The 26,349-nt window shown below is 46.1% G+C and overlaps 1 protein-coding gene across 2 annotated transcripts in view; it reads right to left on the reverse strand.

Moving 5' to 3' along the window:
• YPEL2 (yippee like 2) overlaps positions 1-26,349 on the reverse strand; it is a 67,427-nt gene that overhangs the window by 21,039 nt on the left and 20,039 nt on the right. The window contains exon 2 of one of the 2 annotated variants that reach the window (XM_009236468.4): positions 25,198-25,509. In XM_009236468.4, coding sequence (XP_009234743.1) covers positions 25,198-25,314 — 117 coding nt within the window. In that variant the 5' untranslated portion in view covers positions 25,315-25,509. 2 annotated transcript variants of the gene reach the window in all.

Consider the following 26,349-nt stretch of genomic DNA (forward strand, 5'->3'; position numbering starts at 1 on the left):
CAAAGCCACTGTATATGCTTATGATTTTAAAAAGACTGTCACATACCTGTCTAGGAACCTTTGAGATGGGGGTAAAAAGCCGAGGGGCAGAAGGATGGCTTTCTTAAGGCCCCTCCTCCCGTGGCTTTGAGCTATGGTAGTCTCCATTCACTCACACATTCCCTCAACAGATGGAGGGAGGCGCAGGCAAGCCACTGACTCTAAAGGAGGAAATAACTGCTGTGTGGAGTCATAAAATTCCAAGAGCATGGGAACATTCACGATGCTTGGAACTGCGAAAACAAAAGGTGGTGAGGGGGCCTGGGTGCTGGTGTTTTATTGATGAAAGGGAGAGATTCAGCCAGGCGTGGTGGCTCACACCTGTAATCCCAGCACTGTGGGAGGCTGAGGTGGATGGATCACTTGAGGTCAGGGAGTTCCAGACGAGCCTGGCCAACATGGTGAAACTCCATCTCTACCAAAATTAGCTGGGCGTGGTGGTGTGCACTTGTAATCCCGGCTACTTGGGAGGCTGAGGCATGAGAACTGCTTGAACCTGGGAGGTGGAGGTTGCAGTGAGCTGAGATCACGCCATTGCACTCCAACCTGGGTGACAGAGTGAGACCTTGTCTCAAAAAAAAAAAAAAAAAAAAGGAGGAGACTCTGGGACTTAAGCCATTTAATCTAATGATCAGACTTTTCAAATTCCCTTCCTGTTGACCTACACAAACTGGGCCCTTTTAGAGTCCTTTTAGGAGTCTCAGTGACAAGGTATCAGAAGTGTTTAGGGGAACTAAGCCACTTTCAGGGATGGGCCTAGGGAATGGGACAGAGAGAGATCCTATAAGATCTGTTGCCTCATGGTGTCGTGTTGCCTGATGTTCAAGGGAAAGGATGCCGGCTTTGGGGCCTGAGAGGGCCTGGAGCCAGCCCTCACTAGCTGTGTAACCTTGGGCCAGTCACTTCATCCTTCCGAGCCTCAGGGTTCTCTACAGAAGGGAGGAACATAATGCCAATTCAATAATGCCCTATTCCAGAGAGACAAGTGAAGATGAAATGATTGTGTGTATAGTAAGTACCAAATGTGGCTCATAAAAAGCATTTAATAAATGTGTGCTTCCCTTCACACCAGCACAGCCTTTCAGGATTTAAAATGGGAGCTGCAAAACTAGTCTGGAGGGGCCAGGCTGTTCAGCCAGAGCACCCTAGACTCTTCCAAATCCCCCTACGGCTTAGACCCCATAAGCTCCTCTCCCACACCTCTTCCAACTGTCCTAAGGGCTTCAAATGGGGCTTGGGCAGTGTGCTGTTCTCTGCTGAACCAGGAGCAGGATAAACCTCTCCAGTCTGTGGCATGGGGTTAGAACAGCAGATGCCAAGGTAAACATGTAGCCAGTGGGAAAGCAGATGCTGCCAGCTCTCAGCATCCTGCAGAGGAGTGAGGCATGGGAAGTATGCCTCGTCCAGAAGGATGGAGAGTGGGGGATGCCCATGATCAGATATCCCCATCCTCTACAGAAGAAAGGCCAACATGCCATCCTCACCAGGTCTGTTCAGGGAGTCTAGCTTCTGAGTTAGACACTGAGGGTGGTGCCAGGATGCAAGGGAAGTCAGCCATTAAGAGCTGGGCCCTCAGCAGTTCAAATATAAGCCAGAACCTTTAGGAGGGCTGAAATATTGGAGCTCAAATGTCTCTCAAAGCCATTGGGCCCTTGAAAACAATTGTTAGAGTTAAAAAGGATAATATAAATTAATATGCCTAGGAAGAACAAATATCAAATTTCCTGATTTATGTTTCAATTTGCATTCATGATCCCAAAGCCAAATGGGCACTGGCCAATGAAAATGTTCTTATACTTCAAAGGCTGTCTATGAAGTCAGTGGGCAAAACCTACCAACTCCCAAAGTAAGACTTCCTTTGTAACCAATCTAGGCAAAAAGGCCTGAGAAAGCCACCCTCCACAATGGAAGCCACATGCTACAGAAGGGATTGCTTTCAAAATATTTTCTTTCTTTTATTTTTCTTTGCTTTTTTTTTTTTTTTTTTTTTTTGAGACTGTGTCTTGCTCTTGTTGCTCAGGCTGGAGTGCAGTGGCGCCATCTCAGCTCACTGCAACCTCCGCCTCCCAGGTTCAAGTGATTTTCCTGCCTCAGCCTCCCAAGCAGCTGGGATTACAGGCGCCCACCACCACGCCTGACTATTTTCTAATAAGCAATCACTACAGTGAAATTAAAGTTTGTAAATGAGACTGAGGTGGCTCACAAAAATGAGTTAGAAACTATGAAATAACAGTCATGGCTCACACTCATATGATGACTACCATGTACTAGGGCAGGATTCAAACAGTAACTCAAAGCGAAGTAACTTAATCCTCTCAACAAAAAACAACGAAAATCAGGTGGTTATAATCATTCTTCCCACCTTACAGACGAGAAAAGTAAGGAGAAGAGGGGCTAGGGCTAGGAAATATGCCTAAGGTCAAACTATCTGGTCGGACATGGTGGCTCACACCTGCGATCCCAGCACTTTGGGAGGCCAAGGCAGGCGGATCACCTGAGGTCAGGAGTTCCAGACCAGTCTGCCAACATGGTGAAACCTGGTCTCTACCAAAAATACAAAAATTAGCTGGATGTGGTGGCAGGTGCCTGTAATCCAGCTACTAGGGAGGTTGAGGCAGAAGAATCGCTTGAACCTGGGAGGCAGAGGTTGCAGTGAGCCCAGATCACGCCATTGCATGCCAGCCTGGGCAGAGAGAGACTCCGTCTCACAACAACAACAACAACAACAACAACAACAAACCCACAATCAATAAATGATGACAGAGGTCCAGGCAGTCTGGCTCTAAAGTCTACGGGAGAATGAAGATGGGGTCATGAAGGTGTCATCCAAATGACTTCCTAAAAAGAAGGGACCCTAAACAGAATGAGACTAAAACTGACAGGTATATAGGATGTCAGAATATGCAAAACACTTTCAAACATGTGAACTGATAAAACCTCCAAGACAGAGGAGGAAACTGAAGCCTAGAGCTGTTAAACTTCCCCAGTTTCACACAGCTTGTAAGTCAAGGTCAGAACTTTAAACCCACAGCTTTTGACTCTAAGTCCCAAAATTTTTCTAGAGGGTATTCACTGGAAAAGTCTGTCTCCCTGATGAAGGAGGATGGATCAATCTGTCAGAACTTATGAAAATCTCTTAGGCTATCCAAATTTCTCTGCTCTGATTCCATATTGACTTAGCAATGGCCTAAATTTAATTCTCTCGCTCAAGTGGGTTTACCTTCAACAAAGACAACATACAGTCCAAGCTTTCAGGATTATCTGCTCCACTGTAAATTAATGAATTAGAATTGCAGTTTCCCAGTTAACTTCCTGTGAGTTGTGTTACTGTGAATCGCTTCACCAGAGCTTGATCACTCGAGTGAACAGATAATATTAAATTTGTAGACCTGCAATGCTTAAGGCTGTCTGAGGACCACCGAGGGAACACCCTCTGAGTCCCAGCCTAAAAACATCTTTTTCATCTCAAGACTGAATGAATGATTCTAATTTAAAATCTCTTGGAAACAAATAATTAAAAGCTAAGAAACTCTAAATCCCTTCTTTCTTTGGCACCTGGACTACACAGCAAAGAACTAGCAAAGAATACTGAAGAATGCTTCAGGAGTTGTAAAAAGAAATATTTAAGTAATTACAGGTCACTGGAATCTCATGCAGTGGGCTGTAGTTTGGGTACAGTGAAGGATCTCAAAGGAAGACATACATACACGACTTTATCCAGTTTTAAATACACTCACAGACACTGGGATTTGAAAGACCCCTCTCTATGCGCAAAGGTCAACCATGCACCTGAAGCATGGCTCTCCCCCACATTTCTACCAAACCTCTCCTTGAATACTTTCAGGGACAGAGAACTCACTACCTCCTGAGGAAGCCCATTCTACTGCCAATCACTCTGACAATGCCAAAATTCCTTATGTGAGCTGAGCTCTTTCTCCTTAGAGCTTCCTGATTCCTCCATCTTTAGATCCTCGGCACTGTAACACTTCAGGTTATAGATTTAAAGCTCTTATCTCTCCCACATCAGGTTTTCCTTCTATGGGCTAAACTTCTCCCAGTTTAGTAGCTTGGTAGAATGAAAGAATTATGTAGTTGGATAAACTGACGAGGTTCAGTTCCCAGTTCTAGCACTTCCTCTGCCATGTACTCTTGGTTTATTTGGCTTTCGGGTCAAAAGTTCCTCATCTGTGAAATGGAATAACAATATCCACCTTCTTCCTACCGGTCCCTTCAGATTTTCCCTATGTGGTCTGGTCTGACCATGTTCACTATTGTTTTCTATACCTTTTTTTCATTTCTTACCAAAAGGTGTTCCCTAGACACTTTCTACACTTTCCTTCTAATGCTAATCAAAGCACCAGGCCTTACTGAAACGATTAATTGGGGCTTCAGGTTGCATGCACAAACCAAAGTACGTTGATTCATGTGACTGTCCCTGCTGTGGCAGTTGTCCAACATCAGGCTTTCCTCCGGTGAGCGCATTGGCATATATCCACCTTCAACCTCTCTATTCCAACCCTCTGGGACTGGATTCAAGAGTAGAGTTATGTGAAACAGTATCAAGGAAGAGACAATGTTACTTGAAAGGGTCATGGTGTAAGAATTATGGTGGGGATTGAAGAACTCCTAGCCAAAGAGCCTTATGAAAGAGACATGGGCATATAATTGTTAGAAGGATTTGAGCATAGGGTGCTTGCCAAAATGCGAGAGCACACACTGATGCTTCTCGGTATTCCCTCTAGAAATGGAACATAACTGGGTCAGAATAACCAGACTACCCACTCCACCCCTGCCAGGCAAGGCTAGATCATCTGCCTTCAACTAGGATGGTGTCCTTAGCTAGATCCCTGATACTCTGAACTGGGATTGCATCATCTGTGAAATGAAGGGATTGAGCAAGGTCTCTTACAAGGGTGAACATTCTGTGAGTCCATATTCTCAAGAGAATAGATGCCTCGCATATTAAATGAACATTTCTGACTCAGACTTCTCTTGCGTTTTCAAACTTCCTGTTTATCTGCGTAAAAAGCAAGTCTTTTCTGCTCATCAGATGACTGACCTTATCTGATAAATCCTTAAGACTCCCATCCTTAGACATAGAAACATAAACCCCTTCCACTTATTTGGGTGCTCACTCTTTCTTGGCCAACACAAGTGCCTGACTTACTGCGAAATATCAAGCATTGGAAAATCATCTCCTGAGTAAAAAAGCTTGGTGTCACACTAAAGCAATCTCTGACGGTAAAAAAAATTAGAGGGAAACCCAAGTGTCCAATAAGAAGGGAGTGGCTCAGAATGTTGTGATAGGGCCGAATGAAGAAATAGTGTGTCTCCGTGATGATAAATCAACAAATATCTAATGAGCAGCCATGTCCGGAGCCTTGCTGGGCACCACAGAGAGTATACAGCTAGTCCATCTAGCCACCTAGAAAACGGGACTAAAATACATTAAGTCTAAAGCAGTATAATTCGCGGCAATAAATTATGGCTGTTAAAGGAGTTCAGAGAAGATGGATGGGACAGGAGATGAGAGCGCTGTAGGAGGGCTGATCACAGCAGAGGGCTTTCAAGAAGAGGAAGTAAGGTCAAAGAGGCTGTGAGGCCTTGAAAGCCAGCAGAAGCCCCAGCAACCTACTCCATCTATCGTGATTAAGCAGCTGGAAGTGCATCTGTTTTGCTGCTAAGGACTCCTCAGTACAGTCTAGCTACATCCCCATCTCTTTCCCTACAGAGAATAACAACTCGAGGAGAAATCAATGATGGCCCTGAGATGTTTACAACATATAATAATAAAAATAGGCTGGGCACAGCAGCTCACGCCTGTAATCCCAGCACTTTGGGAGGCTGAGGCAGGTGGAGCAAGAGGTCAGTTCGAGACCAGCCTGGCCAACATGGTGAAACCCCGTCTCTACTAAAAATACAAATTACCTGAGTGTGGTGGCACACGCCTGTAATCCCAGCTACTCAGGAGGCTGAGGCAGGAGAGAATCACTTGAGCCTGGGAGGCGGAGGTTGCAGTGAGCCGAGACCATGCCATTGCACTCCAGACTGGGCAACAGAGCCCATTTCAAAAAATTAATAATAATAATAATAACAACAACAACACTACACTGTATGTTCCATGTTCTGATACTGCCTCAGGGCATTGTCATAAGCACTATTTATTTTTAACTTCTCACAACAACCAATGAGGAAAGTGAACAGTGGATGGGGATAGAGTCAGTCCTAGAACACACATCTCACAAGGCTCCTGCCTCTCTCAGGCATCTGCTTTGTGTGGTGAGCATTGTCTATTGTGCCCACATCTAAACGCAGGGCATTCTTGTCACTCTTCAACGCACAAATATTTCCTTACTGAAGGGAGTGGAGAGGGTGTGGGATCCTTAGCAGCACTGGGCAGTAAATCTGAAAGCAGAACTTGTTAGTTTCTAAACAAGGACGAGCCAGTTAGACCACAGAGTGGGTGTTTCCATGCAAATTCCAGCACTTTCATGTTGCTCCATGAACTGAGCCCAGCCAGGACAGCAAGCCATGGTTTTTGTATTTTTCTTTTTCGCAACCAGCTAAGGAGTCTTTGATTAGGCCTAGAGAGGGACTCAATTAGCATCATGGAAACAGAGGCGATTTCAGAAAGGAAAGGTCAGCCACAAGCCTAGCATTTGCTATCAGCCATCTGCCAAGCAGGAAGCGCTACTCAGATCTATTTTTAATCATCTTCCCCAGGCTAGGGCTTCTGGGAAAATTCAGAGGCCAGGGTTATTCCAAGACAAACATTTAATTGCTACCTTTCTGTACACATTTTAAAACAGCCTGTGGACACTCAAGACCAACTTATACACAGAGGCCCAGTTTCTAGGTTCTGTCACTCTGGCACCTACATCCAAGGTTATCTTTGGAAGCCATGATGGGGGACCTCTCCTTGGGGACTGTCTGGGATATCAAGTACTCCACATAATGTAATAATTCCTATAGCCAGCAGGTTTCAGATACTTGGTTACAAGTGACAGGAAGAGAGGAGGAGGTGGGAATTCAGGTCCAAGAGTTCATGTTCATTCCCCAAAGAAGTGAGACCAGTGAAGTGAACTGTGCAAACTTCCTCGACACTCCCATTTTCATTTTAAGCACATTTATCACTTTAGAAAGATAAATTAAAACCAGTTCATCCAGGCAGTAATCTCATTTGTTACTAAAGATATTGACTGACTAAAGAAAGAGGAGAGGTTTCATCTTAATTCCCAAGGCCCCAGCCTGTGCTGTGGCTGGTGCATCCAGGCATGAGAACATTCTGTCCACTGGCTCCTTTTCCCTCCTGTCTCGCGGCAGGGCTATGTCTCAGTTCAACCCAGCCCAAGGAATGAAACATCTCTGAGAGGTCTGGACAGGGAGTCTGGCACAGCCAGGGCAGATTCTGCAGAGACAGAGCCCGGCTCAGGCAGCCCCTGCATTCTCCAGCTCACACAAACACAGAGTTTCCTTGCCTCTCAACACTTACAAACTTTCAGCCTCCAATTTCCACCCCAAGGTAAAGTCTGAGCATATGTATGATTGTGCCCCAGCCAAGCCATGTTCCACCTGCCACTAAAGAAGTGGAGGATTGGGGACAGGCAGCTGGTCACCACACAGGGCCTGCCCCATCCAACACGATACTGGGGAGCTGCAGAGCCCACTAAGCCTGCAGACAAAGGGGTCTGCTCAGCATTCTACCCACCTCCGACCTTCCCCCTTCCCTACTGTTAGAAGCTTATCTGTCTGCAAGCAGCCGGTGGGAAAGCTAAGCCGGAAGGGCACCTTGGCCATGGGATCTTTGCCTAAGGATGTGAAACAGGAGACTGGGTATTTGGGGCAACTTAACACCAGCCAGAGCCCAGCCAGCAGGCCAGGGAGGAAGGGACTGACTAGACAGGCGTGTGCTTCACAGGAGCTCTAACTCCCTCGGCTGGGGGCTGGAATCCCTCCTCCCAGTGTGCGGAACTCTACTCTAGTAAGCTGGGGGCACACATGCTCCTGGGGAAATAAAACAAAAACAAAAAAACAAAAAAGGGCCACTGCACAGGGTCACTGCCCCTGACCCAGTTGGACTACACATTAATTGGGGCTTCTGAGCCCTGCTGACTCTTGAGTTCCTCTTGTCTGGTTTCAGCAGAGAAGGGAGTTAATCAGCAAACAGCTTAAGGAAGGATAACTCTCTGCCCCTGCTGAGGGCCACCTGTGCCCCTCCTCTGTCCCTTCCTCTGTGTGCCATGACTCGAAGGGCCAGCAAACCCTATTGAAACAAACAGCAAAGAAACAAGCTGAAGCAATCTGGGGTGCCATGTTTGGTCCAAGTGTAAGACGCCAGGAACAGGGAGGGGGCTACCTGGAGATTTCAAAGCGAGGCAGACAGCCTGAGAAGGACCAATGGAAGGGCTTGTGTTGGGTTCCTCTGTTTAGTCAAAGCAAGAAATAGGTTGTGTGATACAGCACTTAATGGTAGACCCTGGGATCAGGCCTGAATTTAAATTCTAGCCTGCCTGGCCTGAGGACCAGTGAAAACCAGATTATATGACAGACCCTTTTGCTGCTATTTCATTTGTTCTGACCTGATAATAAAAATCAGAATCAATAAAAAATAAAAATAAAAATTCTGGCTGGGCGCAGTGGCTCCCACCTGTAATCCCAGCACTTTGGGAGGCCGAGGCAGGTGGATCACGAGGTCAGGAGATCAAGACCATCCTGGCTAACACAGTGAAACCCCGTCTCTACTAAAAAATACAAAAAATTAGCCCGGCATGGTGGCAGGCGCCTGTAGTCACAGCTACTCGGGAGGCTGAGGCAGGAGAATGGCGTGAACCCAGGAGGCAGAGCTTGCAGTGAGCCCAGATCGCGCCACTGCACTCCAGCCTAGGCGACAGAGCGAGACTCCGTCTCAAAAAGAAAAAAAGAAAATAATTCTGGTTCTGCCATTTCCTAGCTGGCTCTCCTTGGTCAACTCAATCTGTCTGAGCCTCACATTCCTCATCTAAAAATGGAGACAATAGTAGTACATCTCTCTTTGGATTAGTCTTGAGGCAAAAGACATGATTCACATATAACATGCCTAGCACAATGCCTGCCCCTTAGTAGACACCCAGTAAATTGATGGCTATTGTTAGAATAATTAAAAGAAGGCCTCCAAAGAGCTGTTTCCTTTTTCAAATAAACATCAGTCAAAACCACTCTTTGGACCTCCAGGGAATTACTACAAGTGTAAAGGGCTGGATGGCAGGCAGCGGACATTAGGGACAACACGTGTATCTTCCAAGTACTGAGAACGCTTGTCCTAGAGCTGTGGCTCCCAAATATTAGTACTGGTTACATCAGACCGGGACAGGGATACTTGTTAAAATACAGATCCCCAGTGGGTCTGGGACTAGGTTCAGGCGAGCCAGAAGGCTGGAACATGAAATTTAAGGAGGCACTTGTTGTGGGGTGCTGACCCTGTACTGTACAACCCTGAGAGTGAGTGTCTCCTTAAATCTTGTGTCCTAGGTGACCTGCTTCCCTCGGGCCATCAAGGCCCTGATTCTACAACACTCTCAGACCCTCAGAAAAGGAATCTGTGGGGTGGGGTCTGGCGATCTGCCTTTGCATCTCAGGTGATTCTGATGTACTGTCAGATTTGGGAATCACTGTCCAAGAATCCCCATTTTCCAATGCCTGTTTCAATTATTCTCTAAATAAATAAAGACTGCAGAAGCTACTTATTTCCACCTTCACTCGGCCATATTCCAAACCTCATGGCTACACCAAAGCCACTGGAATTCTGCAACTGAATTCTCTCTTTAAACTTAGAGAAAAACTCATCAACAGGGAGTTGCAACTGCCAGCTTTCAATGATTTGGGGAGCCTTACTCAAGAAGCCAGGAGTGTCAGATGAGACAGAGGGCCCAGGACCTGCAAACCCCCAGACCTCCATGAACTAACAAAGGCCCTCTTCTTAGAGTTATGACTGCCTGCTGTTTGCCAGTGATCTACCTGCTTGCTGTTTAGCTGAAGGCACCACCAAGGAGGGACCCAGCCTGACTATTTTTAAACAGCTATGGCATGTTATCAATGCCCACTACTCCACAACATCAACATTGTATAATCACACAAAGCTCAAGGATATATGGTTTACAGAAGCTAAAGAAGTTGATTTTCCAAAATAGGCTATGTTTTATTCTCATCCAATCTCAATAAAATCCTATCACTCTTTTGCTTAAAACCTTTTAGCAGCTCCTCACAGCATCCAGAACTGTGTCTAAACTCCTTAGTTTGGCCTTCTAGGCCTTGCGTGATCCACCCTGACCTGTTTCCCTAAAGGACAGACTCCCCAACTGTCTTCCCTGTGGTCCCTGGACTTGGCCTCGTGTCATGTTTCTCTGTCTCTGCTCAGAATGGACTCCTCTTTCTTGTCTTCGTTTTCTTGTCCACTTGGTAAATGCTTCTAAACACTCATCTCAGTAAACATTCATCCTGCTCTTTACCCTCATAACATCTGGAACAATCACTTACAGTGAAACAATGACTGTGTTTCACTACGTTTTATCACTGTTTACCTATTTGCCTTCCCCATTAGATCATAAGCTACTTAAGGGCAAGAATTCCGGGCAAGTGCACGGTTCACACCTGCAATCCCAGCACTTTGGCAGGCCAAGGCGGACAGATCACTTGAGCCCAAGAATTTTAGACCACCCTGGGCAATATGAAGAAACCTCGTCTCTACAAAAAATAGAAAAATTAGCCGGGCATGTTGGCGCATGTCTGTAGTCCCAGCTACTCAGGAGACTAAGGTGGAAAGATCATCTGAGCCTGGGAAGTTGAGGCTGCAGTGAGCTGTGATCGTGCCTCTGCACTCCAGCCTGGGCAACAGAGTGAGACTCTGTCTCAAAAAAAAAAAAAAGAGAGAATTTCATCCATTTCTGTATTTGTATCCATTTCTGTATCCCCAGTGCTTCATACAGTAGGATTTAATATATGCAGGGTGATGAGGGAGGTTAAGTGACTTGCTCAATGCCACACTGAAAATTTAGCACAAAGCCAGGTCTAAAGCAGAGGTGGCTTGACCCTCATTCAAGGCTTTTCAAACGGTGCCAGACTCTCCTCAGCAGGGCCCCACACTGTCTTCCCATTACAGTGATGACACTGTAGGAAACTATGTGCCCTATCTGGCTTGATCGCCTTGTAACCTATGGTGAGAACCTGTGGGTGCTAGACGGCTGGGGCTGAAGTCTGGCCTATGGAATGGAATTCTCACCAGGGTGTCAATTAAGACCTTGTCAATTAGCACAGTGCCTCAACCCCTACACTCTCCACACAAGCCACCATGCTGGTTTGAGATTCCTCTTGAAATCACAGAAACCTATTTCTCCGACACCCATTTCACAACAGTCATACTAATCATCTTACCCAGCGTTAAGTAAACCAGTCCAAGGGCCAAATTGGGCCTTTCACCTGTTTTGCAAATAAAGTTTTTCTGGAAAACATCCATGCTCATTTGTTTATATATTCTCTGTGGCTGCAGATTTGAGTGGAGACCCTATGTCCAGCAAAGCGTAAAATACTATCTGGCCTTTATAGAAAAAGTTTTGCAGACCTTTGGATCTAGCCCAAAGAACAGGGAATCAAGACTGCAAACAGCCCCTCCCTTCTACCAAGGGACTGGCTGCCCCTACTCTGGAAGTCAGTGAACCAACTGGCTTTTGAATGAAGTCATTTCTTTTTTTAGTCCTGGTTACAGGCCTGGGATCCAGGAGGAGATTTTGCCTGTCAGAGGCACACAGGGACCTGCAACACCTAGCACATGGCCTGGCACATAATGACACTCAATTAATGTTTACTGAATAAATAAACAAACGCATGAGAAATCAGCCAGTCTGAGCCTCGAACAAAAGTCCATACTCCTCCTGTCAGTTTCAAGGTGACCAGTCACACAGGTACCTGGCAGCAGCCAGGTGACCTAGATTTGTCAGACCTTATCTTATCGGCTTTCCTTTCTCATGTATTTACCCAGCACCTGCCCCCACCATGCTCAGGGCAGGTTGGCCTGTTGCTTTTATATAGAAAGAGATGGACAGGGAGGAACTCTCCTCCCACACAGACACACTTTGTGTTTTTTTTTTTTTCCTCCCGCTGCGGGGAGAATCAAGAAATATGGGGGCTTCGAGCTTCAAAGAGCTCCATGAAGTCTAGTTTCACCGGCTTCCTCTCTCCTCAAGTTTCCTAGGTGAAATGTTTCTGGTATGAACCTTAACGGCCCTCTCAGAGTTCTACCTGTCATTTGGAACATTTGGCATCTGAAGGGGAAAGGCCAGCTGTGGATAAAGCTGGCAGCTTTCAGAAGGTCAGTAATGTAAACAAAGCAGCCCCCACCCAGTGGGGAGAGGCCTGGTCCTGAGAACACAGACATTCCTCCAAAGATGCATCAGAGAACAGGGGGCTGCCCCACCCAGCTGGGCTAGCTCAGGCCGACTCTGCAGGGGAGGACAGGGACCATCAGGGAAACAAAAGGCACTTCAGCCTCTCATGAAAATTAGGCAAACTGAGTGGAAAGCACTATGGAAATGCTGGTTTTTCAGCTGCCCGGGATAACCTTAGGGGCCACGCTCAGGAAGGAGATCCTCGTTTCTGCTGCCACCAGCCGCTTTTTCAGGTGCTAGGCCTTCCAGGAACCAAAGGGTACTGGATACAGGCTCAGCGAAGGCAAAGCTTGCATCTGTTTGCCACTGTATAATTCCCAGGGTCTAACATGTAAGAGGAGCTCACGCAATGTGGAATAAATGACAGGGCCCTCTGCAGGAGGGTTCGCTCAGGGATTTTTTGTTTTGATGAGGAAACACTTTTCTGTTTCCTCATTTATCTGCTGGGACGCTAAGGTCACAGTTAGCTTCCCAACAGATAAATGAGGAAACAGAAAATTGCTCTTGGTGGAGCCAACGCTAACAAGAAGGAAAAGGAGCTCCTGGGCCCCCAAAGATAGAGAATTTTCCTTTTGATGATCATAATTTACCCCTTCAAAGACCCAAAGGTGTCAGAGACTAAAGGGGAGGGGAGAACTAGTGCTGCCTGCTCCGCCTCTTGACATCACTGTGGTCTGGAGGGGAGGGAGTTTATGGACTGATTAGATATTGTTGTTTTTAGCGGCGGCTGGCAGAGCCATCTCCTCCTCTCTTCCTCTCCCCCCTCCTCCTCCGACTCACTGTCTAGCCACCAGCAATAAGCCAGGGAGAGGAGGGAAACAGCTAAAGCTCCCCTTGGCTGGGCAGCCCTCACCCCAGAGATAATACCCTGGGTCACCAGGTCAAACTCTCCTCTCAGCAGCTTTGCTGAGTGCTTTGGAAACAAAGGTTATCAGAGATTCTCTTTTGGTTTTGTTCTTTTAAGATAAAGAAAGTGGTTTCTTTCAAAAGACTCCCCCCCACCCGAAGCGTCACAGAAGGAATCAGACTGACAAGCAACTCTCAGCTCCAGCTTCACTCTCCAGGCCAGGGACTTCTCTTCCAGCCGCCTGGGCTGCGGTGTCACAGCCAACTGAGGTCCTCGGGTGGGTCAGAGGCACAGTAACCACCTGACAGACTAAAAGGGAAGGAGGCAGGGACAGGCTTTTCCATTTACATTCTAGAAAGGCCTCGCTGCTGCCCACAGGTAAGGCCCCAGAAAGCTGTGGTGGAAGGTGCTGCTGCTATTTCATCACCTCCTGAGACCTGCTGGTCCCCCTGGGATAAGGAAGAAGTGACTCCATGATGAGAGACCTCAAAAGACCATGCATGACAACAGTAGGTCTCAAGGGCAACTGCTGAGACTCTCCAAAAACAAGGGAAACAAGCAAGTGTGCCAGGTCTGTTGGGGTGCCAGGCCCTAGTTCTGTCACTTTCCATTTGGTTTTCCTTAGTGACTATTCATAGAATAACACTACCTTCCAACATTTATTGAGCACTTATCACATGCCAGGCCCTGTGGTAAGAACTTCACATCAATAACCTCATTTAATTTCCACAAAAATCCTATCAGGTATCTAATATTACTATTATTCCCATTTGCCAGTGAGGCCATTAAGACGCAAAGGGGGATGGGCGCAGTGGCTCATGCCTGTAATCCCAGCACTTTGGGAGGCCGAGGCCAGTGGATCACCTGAGGTCAGGAGTTCGAGACCAGCCTGGCCAACATGGTGAAACCCCATCTTCTACAAAAAATGAAAAATAAATAAATAAATAAATAAAAAATAGCCGATGTGGTGGCAGGCACCTGTAATCCAGCTACTTGGGAGGCTGAATAGGAGAACTGCTTCAACTCGGGAGGTGGAGGTTGCAGTGAGCTGAGATCGTGCCATTGCACTCCAGCCTGGGTGACAGAGCGAGACTCTGTCTCAAAAAAAAAAAAAAAAAAAAGTCACAGAGGGATTACTTAATGTACACAGCTACCAAATGAATAAGCCAGGAGGTCTGGCTCGGAGTTACACCACGAGCTGCTATGTTATATGGCCTCATATCATCTTATGCTACCACATTAGACTCAGAAGATGCAGGGGGGAAGCAGAAGGAACTTTAAAGACAGTCTAACCTATTGCACTCATTTGGATAAGTGAAGAAAAGGGAGAGCCAGAGAGGTGAACGGTCTTGCCCAAGATCACAGCGCTTGACACTGTCAATCTTCCAGACGCCAGCCCTCTCCCAGGGCTGCCTCCAGCACTTACAAGCACCAGCTATGTGCAGAGTGGTGTGTTGAGGGGAGGTGGAAAAGTGCAAAATCAAGAGGCCCTCAGTTTCTCTCTGGGCCTTGGTTTCCCAATCTGTAAAATGAGGAGTTGAACTAGAAACTCCAGGTTCAAAGGTACCTCCAGCCACAAAGTTCTGAGCACCTATGACTTCAGGACATTGAGAATCTTGTTAGGAAGCAAGACAATTATACATAAAAAGTGCATGCAACCATAACAACACAGACCATACCACAAGACAGTCATTAATTTCCAAATGAACAACCAGAGAGTGAGTTCTACAGACATTCAGAGCATCTTATAAACCAGGAAGACTCACTAGAAGAAAAAAAGATGTGAGCTGGTCTTCAAGAATGGGTAGGAACTGAATAGAGAGAGGAAAGGAGAAGGATTCACCAAGGCAAAGGAAATGACAGGAGGGAAGAAAGGGTGGGATTTGCCACAAGGATTACTGAGTGACACCATAAAATAGGCAAGGCCGAAGGAACCTAGGCCACACTGCCAAGCGGTAGCAAAAAGTATACGAGCAGATCTGAATCTGAACCCATCTGGCTTCTTGGTAACCTGGTAACCTACGGCCTTAATCCCCACATTGAAAGGATGAAGTGATGGAGTAAGTAAAATACCTAAAGGAGTTCCTGGCACACAGTAGGTGCTCAACAAAGAGTAAAGTGTTCAGCTGGGTGCGGCAGCTCATGCCTGTAATCCCAGCATTTTGGGAGGCTGAGGCAGGTGGATCACTTGAGGTCAGGTCAGGAGTTCGAGACCAGCCTGGCCAACATGGTGAAACCACATCTGTACTAAAAATACAAAAATTAGCCGGGCCTGGTGGCAGATGCCTGTAATCCCAGCTACTTGGGAGGCTGAGGCAGGAGAATTGCTCGAACCCAAAAGGCGGAGGCTGCAGTGAGCAGAGATCACGCCACTGCACTACAGCTTGGGCAACAGAGTGGGACTCCATCTCAAAAAAAAAAAAAAAAAGCGTAAGTCTTTAGGACAGTGTGGTGGCTCACCTGTAATCCCAACGCTTTGGGAGGCTGAGGTGGGAGGTCTGCTCGAGGTCAGGAGTTTGAGACCAGTCTAGGCAACATAGCGAGACCCCGTCTCTCTCTCTCTCTCTCTCTATATATATATATATAAACTAAGAAGGTGTTCAGTCAGTAGTAGCTAATAGCAGCAACGTAGATTCTTCAGCTTGTGTGTTTGTTACAACACCAAACAACCTTATCTGTAACGTTCTTCTGCCCTCCATGGTGAGCCTTGCATTCCCTTATTTCCTAAACGTCACAGGCTCTGTAAGTGCAGGAATCATCTTATCCCTACCATCTAGGTTTAAATGTTGTTTAAAGCACAAGAAATATTGAACTGAACAAGTAATGTATGACAGTGGATTCTAGTCAGCCCCCAAATGCAAACAGCCAAGCTAGCAATGGTGCAGATTTACCATTCCAGAGGCCAGAGGGAGTGCCACTGCTCAAACAGAAACAGGGATCCTGCACCCACTCCTTGCTTCCCAGGTTGAACACTCTGATGAAAAAGAGTTTCTTTGGATTTCTGACTGGGAACACAAGCTTGATTACCAGTGTCCCTGCTGAGAGCCTAGACGCTAATATACAAACCAGTCTTATGATTGGAACCTTAAAGGCATCTGCAAACCACAGAGTTAATTTTCAGGGTACGCCTCATCGCTCAAGTCAACATTTCCTTTTGGTATTTAAAGTAACCACACAGAAAGAATCACATTTGAGCAGATTTTGTGCTCCAGCTGCCTGCAGTCTGCAGCAAAAGAAAAACAAAACATAAAGATGATTCACCAGATTTGGTCCCAGCAGCTCCCTTGATACTAAATTGGTGAGCAACTCTATGTGTGCCCAGATCATTAATTTTCACAGGGAGCAGGCGTGACTATGCAACAGGTCTGCCTCCCATTTAAAGCATGTGACTTCCTGAACTCAATTTCCCTTGTCCATGCCTACAAATGATAAAGACAATTAAAAAAAAAAATAGAATGCTTCTATTTCTTTGCCAAGCAGTGGTCAGAGTATTTACTGAATGACCACCATGTGCCTGGAACACATTCGGACCACTGCAATGGACAGACACCACTTGCCCCATTCTAGTCTCTTCCTCACTAGTTCATCTACCACACCACAGCAGCACTAACCATTTGCTGGTCATGTCATTACTTGCTTAAAAGTCTTCAGTAGCAACCAACTGTCAATGGGATAACATCCTAGCTTCTATTCTTCTAATAATCTGGCTTCAACCTACACCTTCAATGTTTTCACAGTTTTTCAACCTCTACCCCAAAGAACGGCTGCTCCCTGTGTGCTCCCTGCCTCTGGCTCTTTGTTCCTGATGCTCCTTTTACCAGCTCCTCCCCATCATTTGAGGCTTCTGCTTCCAAGCACAGTTCAATGCCACTTCTTCCACCAAGTCTTCCTACAACTGCATTTTCTAGAAAGATGGATCTTAAAGTTTGGTTGTGTGTGTGTTTTTTTCCTTTTTTAACCAACAGTATCTTTGGTGGAGAGCCTGATGAAAGCCATGAAACCCTCCCTAGAAAAATATACATGCCCACAGAATGACACATGCAATTTCATGGAGTCCTTGAAGCCAGTCCATGGACCCAGATTGAAACTCACTGATAAAGATCTCTATCTGAGTAATAAGTCATTCACTCAAATATTCACTGAGCATCTACCAGTCTTAGGAGCTGTGCTGCTGCTAGAGACACAAAAATGATGTCACAATCATCTCCTCAAGTAATTCACAGGCTAATGGGAAACACGCGTCATCACACTGTGATAATTGCTTTAAGAGAAACATAAGATGAAGTAGAAACTTCAAGAAGGCATAACATGAATCTATTATCTCCCAAACTAGGATAAAAGTTCCCTGACAAAATTTTTGAGTAGTATTATAATATCTAGAATAGTGCTATGTGTATGCACGTGCACACACACACACACACACACACAGAGTACATAATTAGTATTTGTGCAAAGACAGAATGGAATCAATAAGATGAAAAGAGCAAGTATAGGCACAGTCCCCACTGCTGTCACCCACATACACCAGAAACTCTTGAGATATAGTTAAAATGGTCCCACTGGACCAACTGTGCTATACAAATTATCCCAAGCTGCGTGCGGTGGCTCACATCTGTAATCTCAGCACTTTGGCAGGCAGAGGCAGGTGGATCGCTTGAGGTCAGGAGTTCGAGACCAGGCTGGCCAACACAGTGAAACCTCATCTCTACTAAAAATACAAAAATTATCTGGGCATGGTGATGCACGCCTGTAATCCCAGTTACTCAGGTGGCTGAGGCACGAGAATTGCTTGAACCTGGGAGGCGGAGATTGCAGTGAGCCGAGATTGCACCACTGCACTCCAGCCTGGGTGACAGAGTGAGACTTTATACCAAAAAAAGAAAAAAAAATCCCAGCCTAATTCATGGCTCTTTTCATCCTGAATGGGTTCAATCTCTGCCCCTATGGAGGAAAGGTACCATAAGATACCATATTTTACGAGCCCCAAATAGTTTCTTTTCACCAAGAAACACTGTAAAGTAACCACATCCCTTTGTTTGGAGACTTTCTGTACAGATTTGATTCACCTGCCACCCCTTCCTGGGTGGTCAACAGATACTTCTAGAGGAGCACAAAAGAGCCAATGCTTCATTAGCAGGAGACAGAGCTTCCAAAGGTCACATAGTTGAAAAAAATAATTAAGTAATTTGGGGTTGGGAAATGTGATTCTCTTTATAAAAGCCAACTTGGTAGAGCATGTCTTGAAACTGGACTTACTGGGTTGTGCTGGAACTCTTCCATAATTTGTCACTTCTGCCTTGGCTGTAGCTTAGAAATGATGTCTAAGAATCACTGACACGGCCGGGTGCGGTGGCTCACGTCTGTAATCCTAGCACTCTGGGAGGCCGAGGCAGGTGGATAACTTGAGGTCGGGGGTTCAAGACCATCCTGGCTAACATGGTGAAACCCTGTCTCTACTAAAAAAGTACAAAAAATTAGCCAGGCATGGTGGGGGGTGCCTGTAGTCCCAGCTACTCGGGAGGCTGAGGCAGGAGAATGGCGTGAACCCAGGAGGCGGAGCTTGCAGTAAGCCAAAATCGCACCACTGTACTCCAGCCTGGGCAACAGAGAAAGACTCCGTCTCAGAAAAATAAATAAAAAAGAAACACTGACATTCAACAGCAAAGTGGCAGAGGCACCCACTAGAGCTCGGGCCATACAGAGCAGTTGTTCCCACCCTTCTGTTTCTTAGTACCACTGCTCTGGCAAAGAGCCAGGTCCCACTCTTCTAGAAACAGAAGGTTTACTTTTTGAGATAGACATTTATGCCTGCAATCTGTTTTTTCCCTCCTCTTAAAAAATACTCGAATTTTCTTCAAGAGCTACATCTCATATTGTATATATTCTTTATTATTTCTTTTCATCTTTATTTTTAATTTTTGCTAACTGGCATTCTGGTCTAATTATACTGTACATATCCTTTATGAATTATGCCGTCTGATGTGACACAGTAGCCACTAACAACACTACTAGTGATATAACTCAATGCTCACTATACCGTTTTCCAGACATCTAGAGAAAAAAAAGAAATGAAGGGATTTTTAGAAATTATGTTCCTATATTTATTATTTACATGAGGTTTTCAGAACACAGATAATTCCATCAAGATTTCAGAGAGTAGCTTTATTGTACATTAAAAACACAAACTGGCTGGGTGCAGTGGGTCACGCCTGTAATCCCAACACTTTGGGAGGCCGAGGCGTGCGGATCACTGGAGGTCAGGAGTTTGAGACCAGCCAGGCCAACATGGCAAAATCCCGTCTCTACTAAAAATACAAAAATTAGCCAGGTGTGGTTATGTGTACCTATAATGCCAGCTACTTGGGAGACTGAGGCAGGAGAATCACTTGAACCCGGGAAGCAGAGGTTGCAGTGAGCCGAGATCATACCACTGCATTCCAGCCTGGGCCACACAGCGAGATTCCATCTCAAAAAAAAAAAAAAGGCCAGGCGCAGTGGCTCACGCCTGTAATCCCAGCACTTTGAGAGGCCGAGGTGGGCGGATCACCTGAGGTCAAGAGTTCGAGATCAGCCTGGCCAAAATGAGAAACCCCATCTTTAGTAAAAATACAAAATTAGCTGGGCGTGGAGGTGGGCACCTGTAATCCCAGCTATGCAGGAGGCTGAGGCAGGAGAATCACTTGAACCTGGGAGGCAGAGGTTACGGTGAGTCAAGATTGTGCCACTGCACTCCAGCCTGGACAACAAGAATGAAACCCGTCTCAAACAAAAAGAAAAACAAACAAACAACAACAACAAAAAAACACAAACTGATGAGCCGTGGGAACTGAGAAACTCTACCTGCCCTGACAGGTAGAGTGGACAGGATGGGTCAGATCTCGGTACTTCCTTAGCAGCACTCCCTCCGTGGCACTGCCCCTACACCACTGCACGGGGGTACTACACTACACTGGTGTACAACACCAGGGCTCAGAGCCAGAGGTGGGAAACCAAGGGCAGAGTCTACCTCTTGGCAGCCACTAGATCAATACAAGGATTCAGAACATCACTCCCTGACTCTTCTCAAAGAAATGCTGCATCTAATCTCTAGACAGGAAGGGAAAACCAAAATGTCACCACTGTAAGCCCAATGGAACCCCATAGGGAACAAAAACCACCTGCCTTCTAAATGTTCCCAACCTCAGAAGGACTGCCCAGAGCTTGAAAACAAGTCAGGCCAGGGCTCCTCACACAGAACACTGTGGAGGGGTACGAGGTGGATGGCCCTGGCTCTGAGGCTGTGTGACCTCAGTCTGATCACTGAGTCACCCATGGCCTGTCTCCTCATGAAGAGAGGCTTGAATGAGATGATCCATAATTCTGGAAATTCTGTATTTGTCACGAGAAGATAATCTGACCTATAGATCTGACACAACAATAGCGTAAATAGTTTTGGAGACTGAGCAAAAGGTTTCCTCATCCCACCTCCACTGGATAACCCCTCTACGGCACCCTACAACTCCTTTCCTCCATGACCCAGAGCACTAAAGCAACTGTGTGTTGGCATGAAGTCACAAGGCCCCGAAGTGGGTCTGATAGATTAATCCAATTTATCCTTCCTAACTGGCCTACTCCACAATGCCATCAAGGGGTTGGCAGGAGGGAGGCAAAGGGAGGATGACAGACAGAAAATTTTCATACAAAAGCTTTGTGAAAACCCAGGTTTCCATAATAGATTATGTCCACTAAAATGAGTGTTTAGATTATTCTCACTAGGGCTGGCTACTAACTGTTCCAATTGAAGCTATTATTATTTTATAAGCAAAGTATATTTTTATACTAGGGCTTCTACCATTAGGGAAGAAACAACAATGTGAGCAATTCCTCATGCCAACTCAAAATACCTCTGCGTGCAAACACTCCAGCATTTAGACCACAACACCCCCTAAGAAAGAAATTGTAGGATGCCTCAGCACCTTCCCTAGATAGTTCTGTCATCAATTCAAAGAGTTTTTCCCCCTACCCTCTTTACCATTTTACAGAGAAAATGCCATGTTACCTTTCTACAGACACACTTGGCTTTCTATTACCCCTTCTCATATCCAACTCTTGTGCCGCAGGTTCCAAAGTGAAGCCATCTTAGCCAAACTAAAACTAGTTGGTGTCAGGCAGGAATAATCCCCTCCAACCCACCCCCTTGTCTTGTTGTTCTTTTCTTTTGGACAGTAAAGCCAAGAGAAGCAAACAGACTACTTTATATTTACATAGAGGTTTGTAATCTGCAAACCACCCACACATCCATGATCTCATCTGAGCCTCATAATAATCCAATGAAATAAACTTGCTCCCCCCAGTGAGGCATGCCTACTCCACAGGACTATTACTGGGATAGCACATCATGAGCACACACTAGGTGCTGGCTGCTAGAGACATCTGCTATGGTCTGAATGCCTCCCCAAAATTCATAGGTTGAAACGCTCACCCCAAAGATAATGGCAGTAGGAGATCAGGCCTTTAGGAAGTGATTAGGTCATCAGGGCAAAGCTCTTGTGAATGGGATTAGTGTCCTTATAAAGAGGACAGAGAGAGACCCTTCCCTTCTACCATGTCAGATTAAGTAAGAAAAAGCTGTCTGTGAACCAGAAAGCAGGCCCTCGCCAGACTGAATCTGGTGATGCCTTGAACTTGGACTTCCCAGCCTCCAGAACTGTGAGAAATAAACTTCTGTGGTTTATAAGCTAACTAGCCTATGGTATTTTGTTTTACCAGCCCTAATGGACTAGGACAGCGTTAAACATAGTAAACATTATTTTACCCGTTTTATGAGTGAGAAACTGAGGCTTGGAAGTTGGACAGTTGACTGCAGGCAACTAGGCCTCTAGGAATCTAAAGCAAGCTGTGAAGGTAGAAAGCCTGGTACAGGATTCTTTCCACCACCATGGCAATACAGACTCCATTTGTTTTTAAAAACTTTGTAACTATACATTTCCATGTAGGCTTAGGTACACTGATAGAAGGGAGCCTGAAGTTCCAGTCCTAGTCCCAGTTCACTGCTGGTCACACTCAGACCTTTGTATCCCCTTCTTCATAATGAAAGCACTCACTTTTTTTCTCTTTTTTTTTTTTTTTTTTTTTTGCACCAAACGAATGTCAAGCTTTCAGATGAAAGGCCCTATTACCAGTACAAAGTATCATTTAATTACACTGCTGATCCAGCTCCAGTTATCTGCTTCCCAGCTCCTAACTCCCACTGGGCAGATTCTGAAACTGCATAGGAGATTAAGTCAAGAGAGGAGAACAGGAGAGACATTCTCTCCTTGAACTTTCTTAAATGGAAGAAGGGGGGGAAAATGAAAAGAAAGGCCTATTTTCCAAGGAGGAGGCTGGGGCAATGATCTTTCCATTAGGCAGACCTGCATAAGAATCTATAGATTATTTAATGCCGGGGGTGGCTGTGGAGTGAAATAAAGGAAGCTTTGTGCAATGCCAGCCACAGCTCCCTCAGCTCTCCCCACAGTCAGGCATTTCACCCAGCCCTTTAAATCATCAAGCTCTAATGCACCCCATCTGTGTACCGGCCTGAGCCAATGAAACTGAAGCCTGTGCTGACTTTGGCTTGGACTTGTGAATGAGCCTTTCTGCCCCAAAAGGGACAGGAAGGACATGAGGCCAACAAAGTATTTTTTTTCTCATTACTTGTCTTCTCCAAGGCTCAACCTCCAACTATTCATTTATCATTTACTGAGCTCTTGCCATGGGTCAGGTTCTGACCCCGAGATGTAAAGCAGATATAGGCCATGCCCAAGGACGTATAAGAAAGAGCTCAGGAGAAAGAGGAGGGAGGTGTAGGAGGAGGGAGGTGAAGGAGAACGGACACTCTTGGCTAAGGCACAGAGCCCTGAAACACCCATACCCGCATATTCAGGGAATGTGGCTTGGTTCCGAGTGGCTGAAACAAAGTGAAGAGCGGGCTGGAGACCTAACAAAAAAGCCAGACTCTGCCAAATTGTCAAAGGCCTTGTATACCAGGCCAAAGAAATAAGACATAAATTCTGAAGGCCATTCCCATCTCCACATACTCAACTTCTGCCCATCTTACAAGGCCCAGATCAAAGAACCATCTCCTCCGGCAATCCCTCCTGAACACTCACTCAAAGTAATCACTCTTCTCTGAACCTCTGATTTGACGTCTTAGACAAGTTTTATGAGTTTCAGCTTCTTCATCCGCATAAAGTATGACTCATGTCACCTACCTTAAAGACTTCATATGAAGGTTAAGTTAAGATAACATTTATAAAGTGTCAAGTTGCAGTTTTTAGTACATAGAGGGTGCTAAAATACCTTATTGCTACCTCAATTTCTTATGATACATAGCACTGCTTCCTTGTATTAAAAAAATGATGCCTTGGCTTCCCCAGTAGATACAGGCAAATAATTTCTCTGGAGATTTCCAAAGGGAAAAAAAAAAAAAGGACAACTCACAATTCCCCTACAACTTTGCAAACCCAATTCCAACGTCCAAGAGACCAACTCCTCTCTTCTCTCACTGACACCTCCACACATTCAAACTTCCAGACTCAAGGGGTTCCCCAAAATTCAAAGGGAAGCTGAGAAGGAAGCTAAAGGCTGGCTGCAACATAAGCAGCATAAAGGAGAGGAATTAGCAGAACCATAAAGAAAGGAAAGTGGGGCAGATTCACAAGTCTGGCCAGAGGATAGGACTCTAAGGGGCTGTACGCTTCAAGCTCTGTGGTCACCTTAGACCCTGGAGTAAGGCTAGAACGAGGGGTTCGGTCCTCAGGCCCAATTTGAAAAGCCTTACTACTACAGATGTGGTTGTTTGGGCAGCTGTCTTCACCTCCTAGGTCAAATCAGCCAGCTGGAGACGACTGTTCTACAAGAGCTGACTAGATCCTTCATTCCTCTCTGGCTGGGACTACCAAACCAGAGGCAAAGAAAGCAACAGCCACCTTTTCCAGCAGGTCTTGTAAACAGATGAGGAACACTGATTTAAAAACAAAACAAAAAACTTCGTCTGGGTCTGCATAAAGATGGGTTGGGTTTTTTTTTTTTACTTTAATGGCGTGAAGTCCAAGTTCTGGGTAAAGATGCTTTTGCAAGGGAAAAGTCTCCCGTGACCTCTCTTTGTCATGCAGCCCAGTAAAACCTGTTTCTCTTCCCCTGGGAATCTAGGGCCAGGAGGGAAGCAGTTCCCCTGAGAACGCTGCCTGAAGGATCCATTTCCTGAACTGCACAAATGGCATGCTGGTTTATTTACTTATTAATAATTCCCCAGCCCCAACTTTAGAAAGCAGCTGCCTAAGCACCTCAGGAAAAATAGGGTTCCATTCTTCTGATCATGATCAAATGTCATGCCATATTACCTCATGTATAAGCCCTGACGGCCCCCACAGGTCAGAAGGTCAGCTCTTCAACAAGCCACTTTTGGTCCCTGCCAAAGGCCACCCATTTTAGTAATTCCACAGTCTCACAACTTCCTGGGGGCTCTCTCATCTTTCTAAGGAACCCCTCTTACAAGACATCCCCCTGCTTTCTTAGAATTCACCTTCTGAGCAGGGAGCACTCTTCACTCCTCGTCCGCCAACCTAAACCAAGCAAGCTGAGAACAAGGCTCCCATCAATCCCCAGCCCCTCCCTTCTCTGGCCTGCAAGCTGCCAGCTCCCAAAGCCTCCAACAAGGATGACACCTCATTTCCAAAATAACAAATTAAACGACTACTCTGTCCCTCCAACTCAGAGTTTTTCTCAGTTGAGTGAGATGGTCACGTGGGTCAGCCCTCCCTGTACAAAGATGGAGTACAAATATTCTTGAGAGAGCTTGTAAACCTCTGCAACCTCAGGAGCACTAAGCGCCCTCCCCAGGGTAGGCAAGGAAGGCCTGCTGGAAACGTGTACCTTGGAAATTAGTTCATCATGATTGGCCAAGTGAGCTCTGCAGTGAATGCAGCTGTAGGTCCGGTGGCAGGAGGGCAGATATGCCTGGAAAGTCTTCGATCTTGTCATCTTCACCATTGGCGCTGCTGAGCGTGGGGTGAACTCTGGGGCAGCCCACGAGGCACTCCCACAGGATGGGTCGCACGGGAAACACCGGAAGACACAGGTAAAGGCCGTGGTTTGGCAGCGGGTGGGTGTGGCAGGCTCCACACACTGGTGATGTCTTCGGCAGAAGAACCCTCACGCAGAGGTCTAGGGCTAGTTCTCAGCAGCCTGTAACATCAAGGGAAGAGGACTAACATTGGCTGATGGAGCAGGGCTCCCTACAAAGCAAGCAGAATCCAACTGCCACCCATGAAGAAGGCAACACTTACAGGATCAAATGACCCACTTCTCTGTTCCTTGTATCATGCCCAAGATACCCAATGAATGAGAAAGAAACCACTGGAGACTCCAGTCTCGCTGCTTTTCTGGAGTGGGAAGTTCAGTATCATCCCAGCAGTTTCATTAGACACCCAGCACACGCATTATCATCATTCCCAGGCAACCCTAGATAACATCAGGCTTGAAGATGTGCTACCACCTACAGCCCCAGGGAGAGGACTCCTCAGGGACCCCACCCTCCTGAGCCAACCAAGGCGAGTGGTTAAAGGAGAAGAGAAAGTTCAGCCTCTAGAGGTTCACCACGTCCAACAGTTACACCTGGGTTTCTCATCCATTTCCAGATGTCGAGAGTCCAACGCTTGAAGCCATTACCTGCAGAGGCAGCAAACCCCACACCCCAGCCTTTGCTTTAGAGATTGAGCATGGGATATGAAGGATCAAGTTCCCAATCAGCAGGATCCCTAGTGTAAGCCAGCTCTTTCAGAAGAAGTGATTCTCTTTACTACACACCTCACTCAGAAGTAAATACTCAGTACATTTTTTTTAAACCAAATGAATGAAATCAATGGCATAATCAGAATCCTGCATCTAAAATTCACAGTAACAGTGAATTTTACCAGAATTTCTCCCAGCCCTTAGACTTTCCATTACTCATCCCATAGGATCACACATCTTTTCTACCACAGCCTCAGCTCTTTTACTGGGAACTAAGGACACTGAGAAAGTGAG

This window comes from Pongo abelii, chromosome 19 (assembly GCF_028885655.2).
Source record: "Pongo abelii isolate AG06213 chromosome 19, NHGRI_mPonAbe1-v2.0_pri, whole genome shotgun sequence".
NCBI classification, from domain to species: Eukaryota; Metazoa; Chordata; class Mammalia; order Primates; family Hominidae; genus Pongo; species Pongo abelii.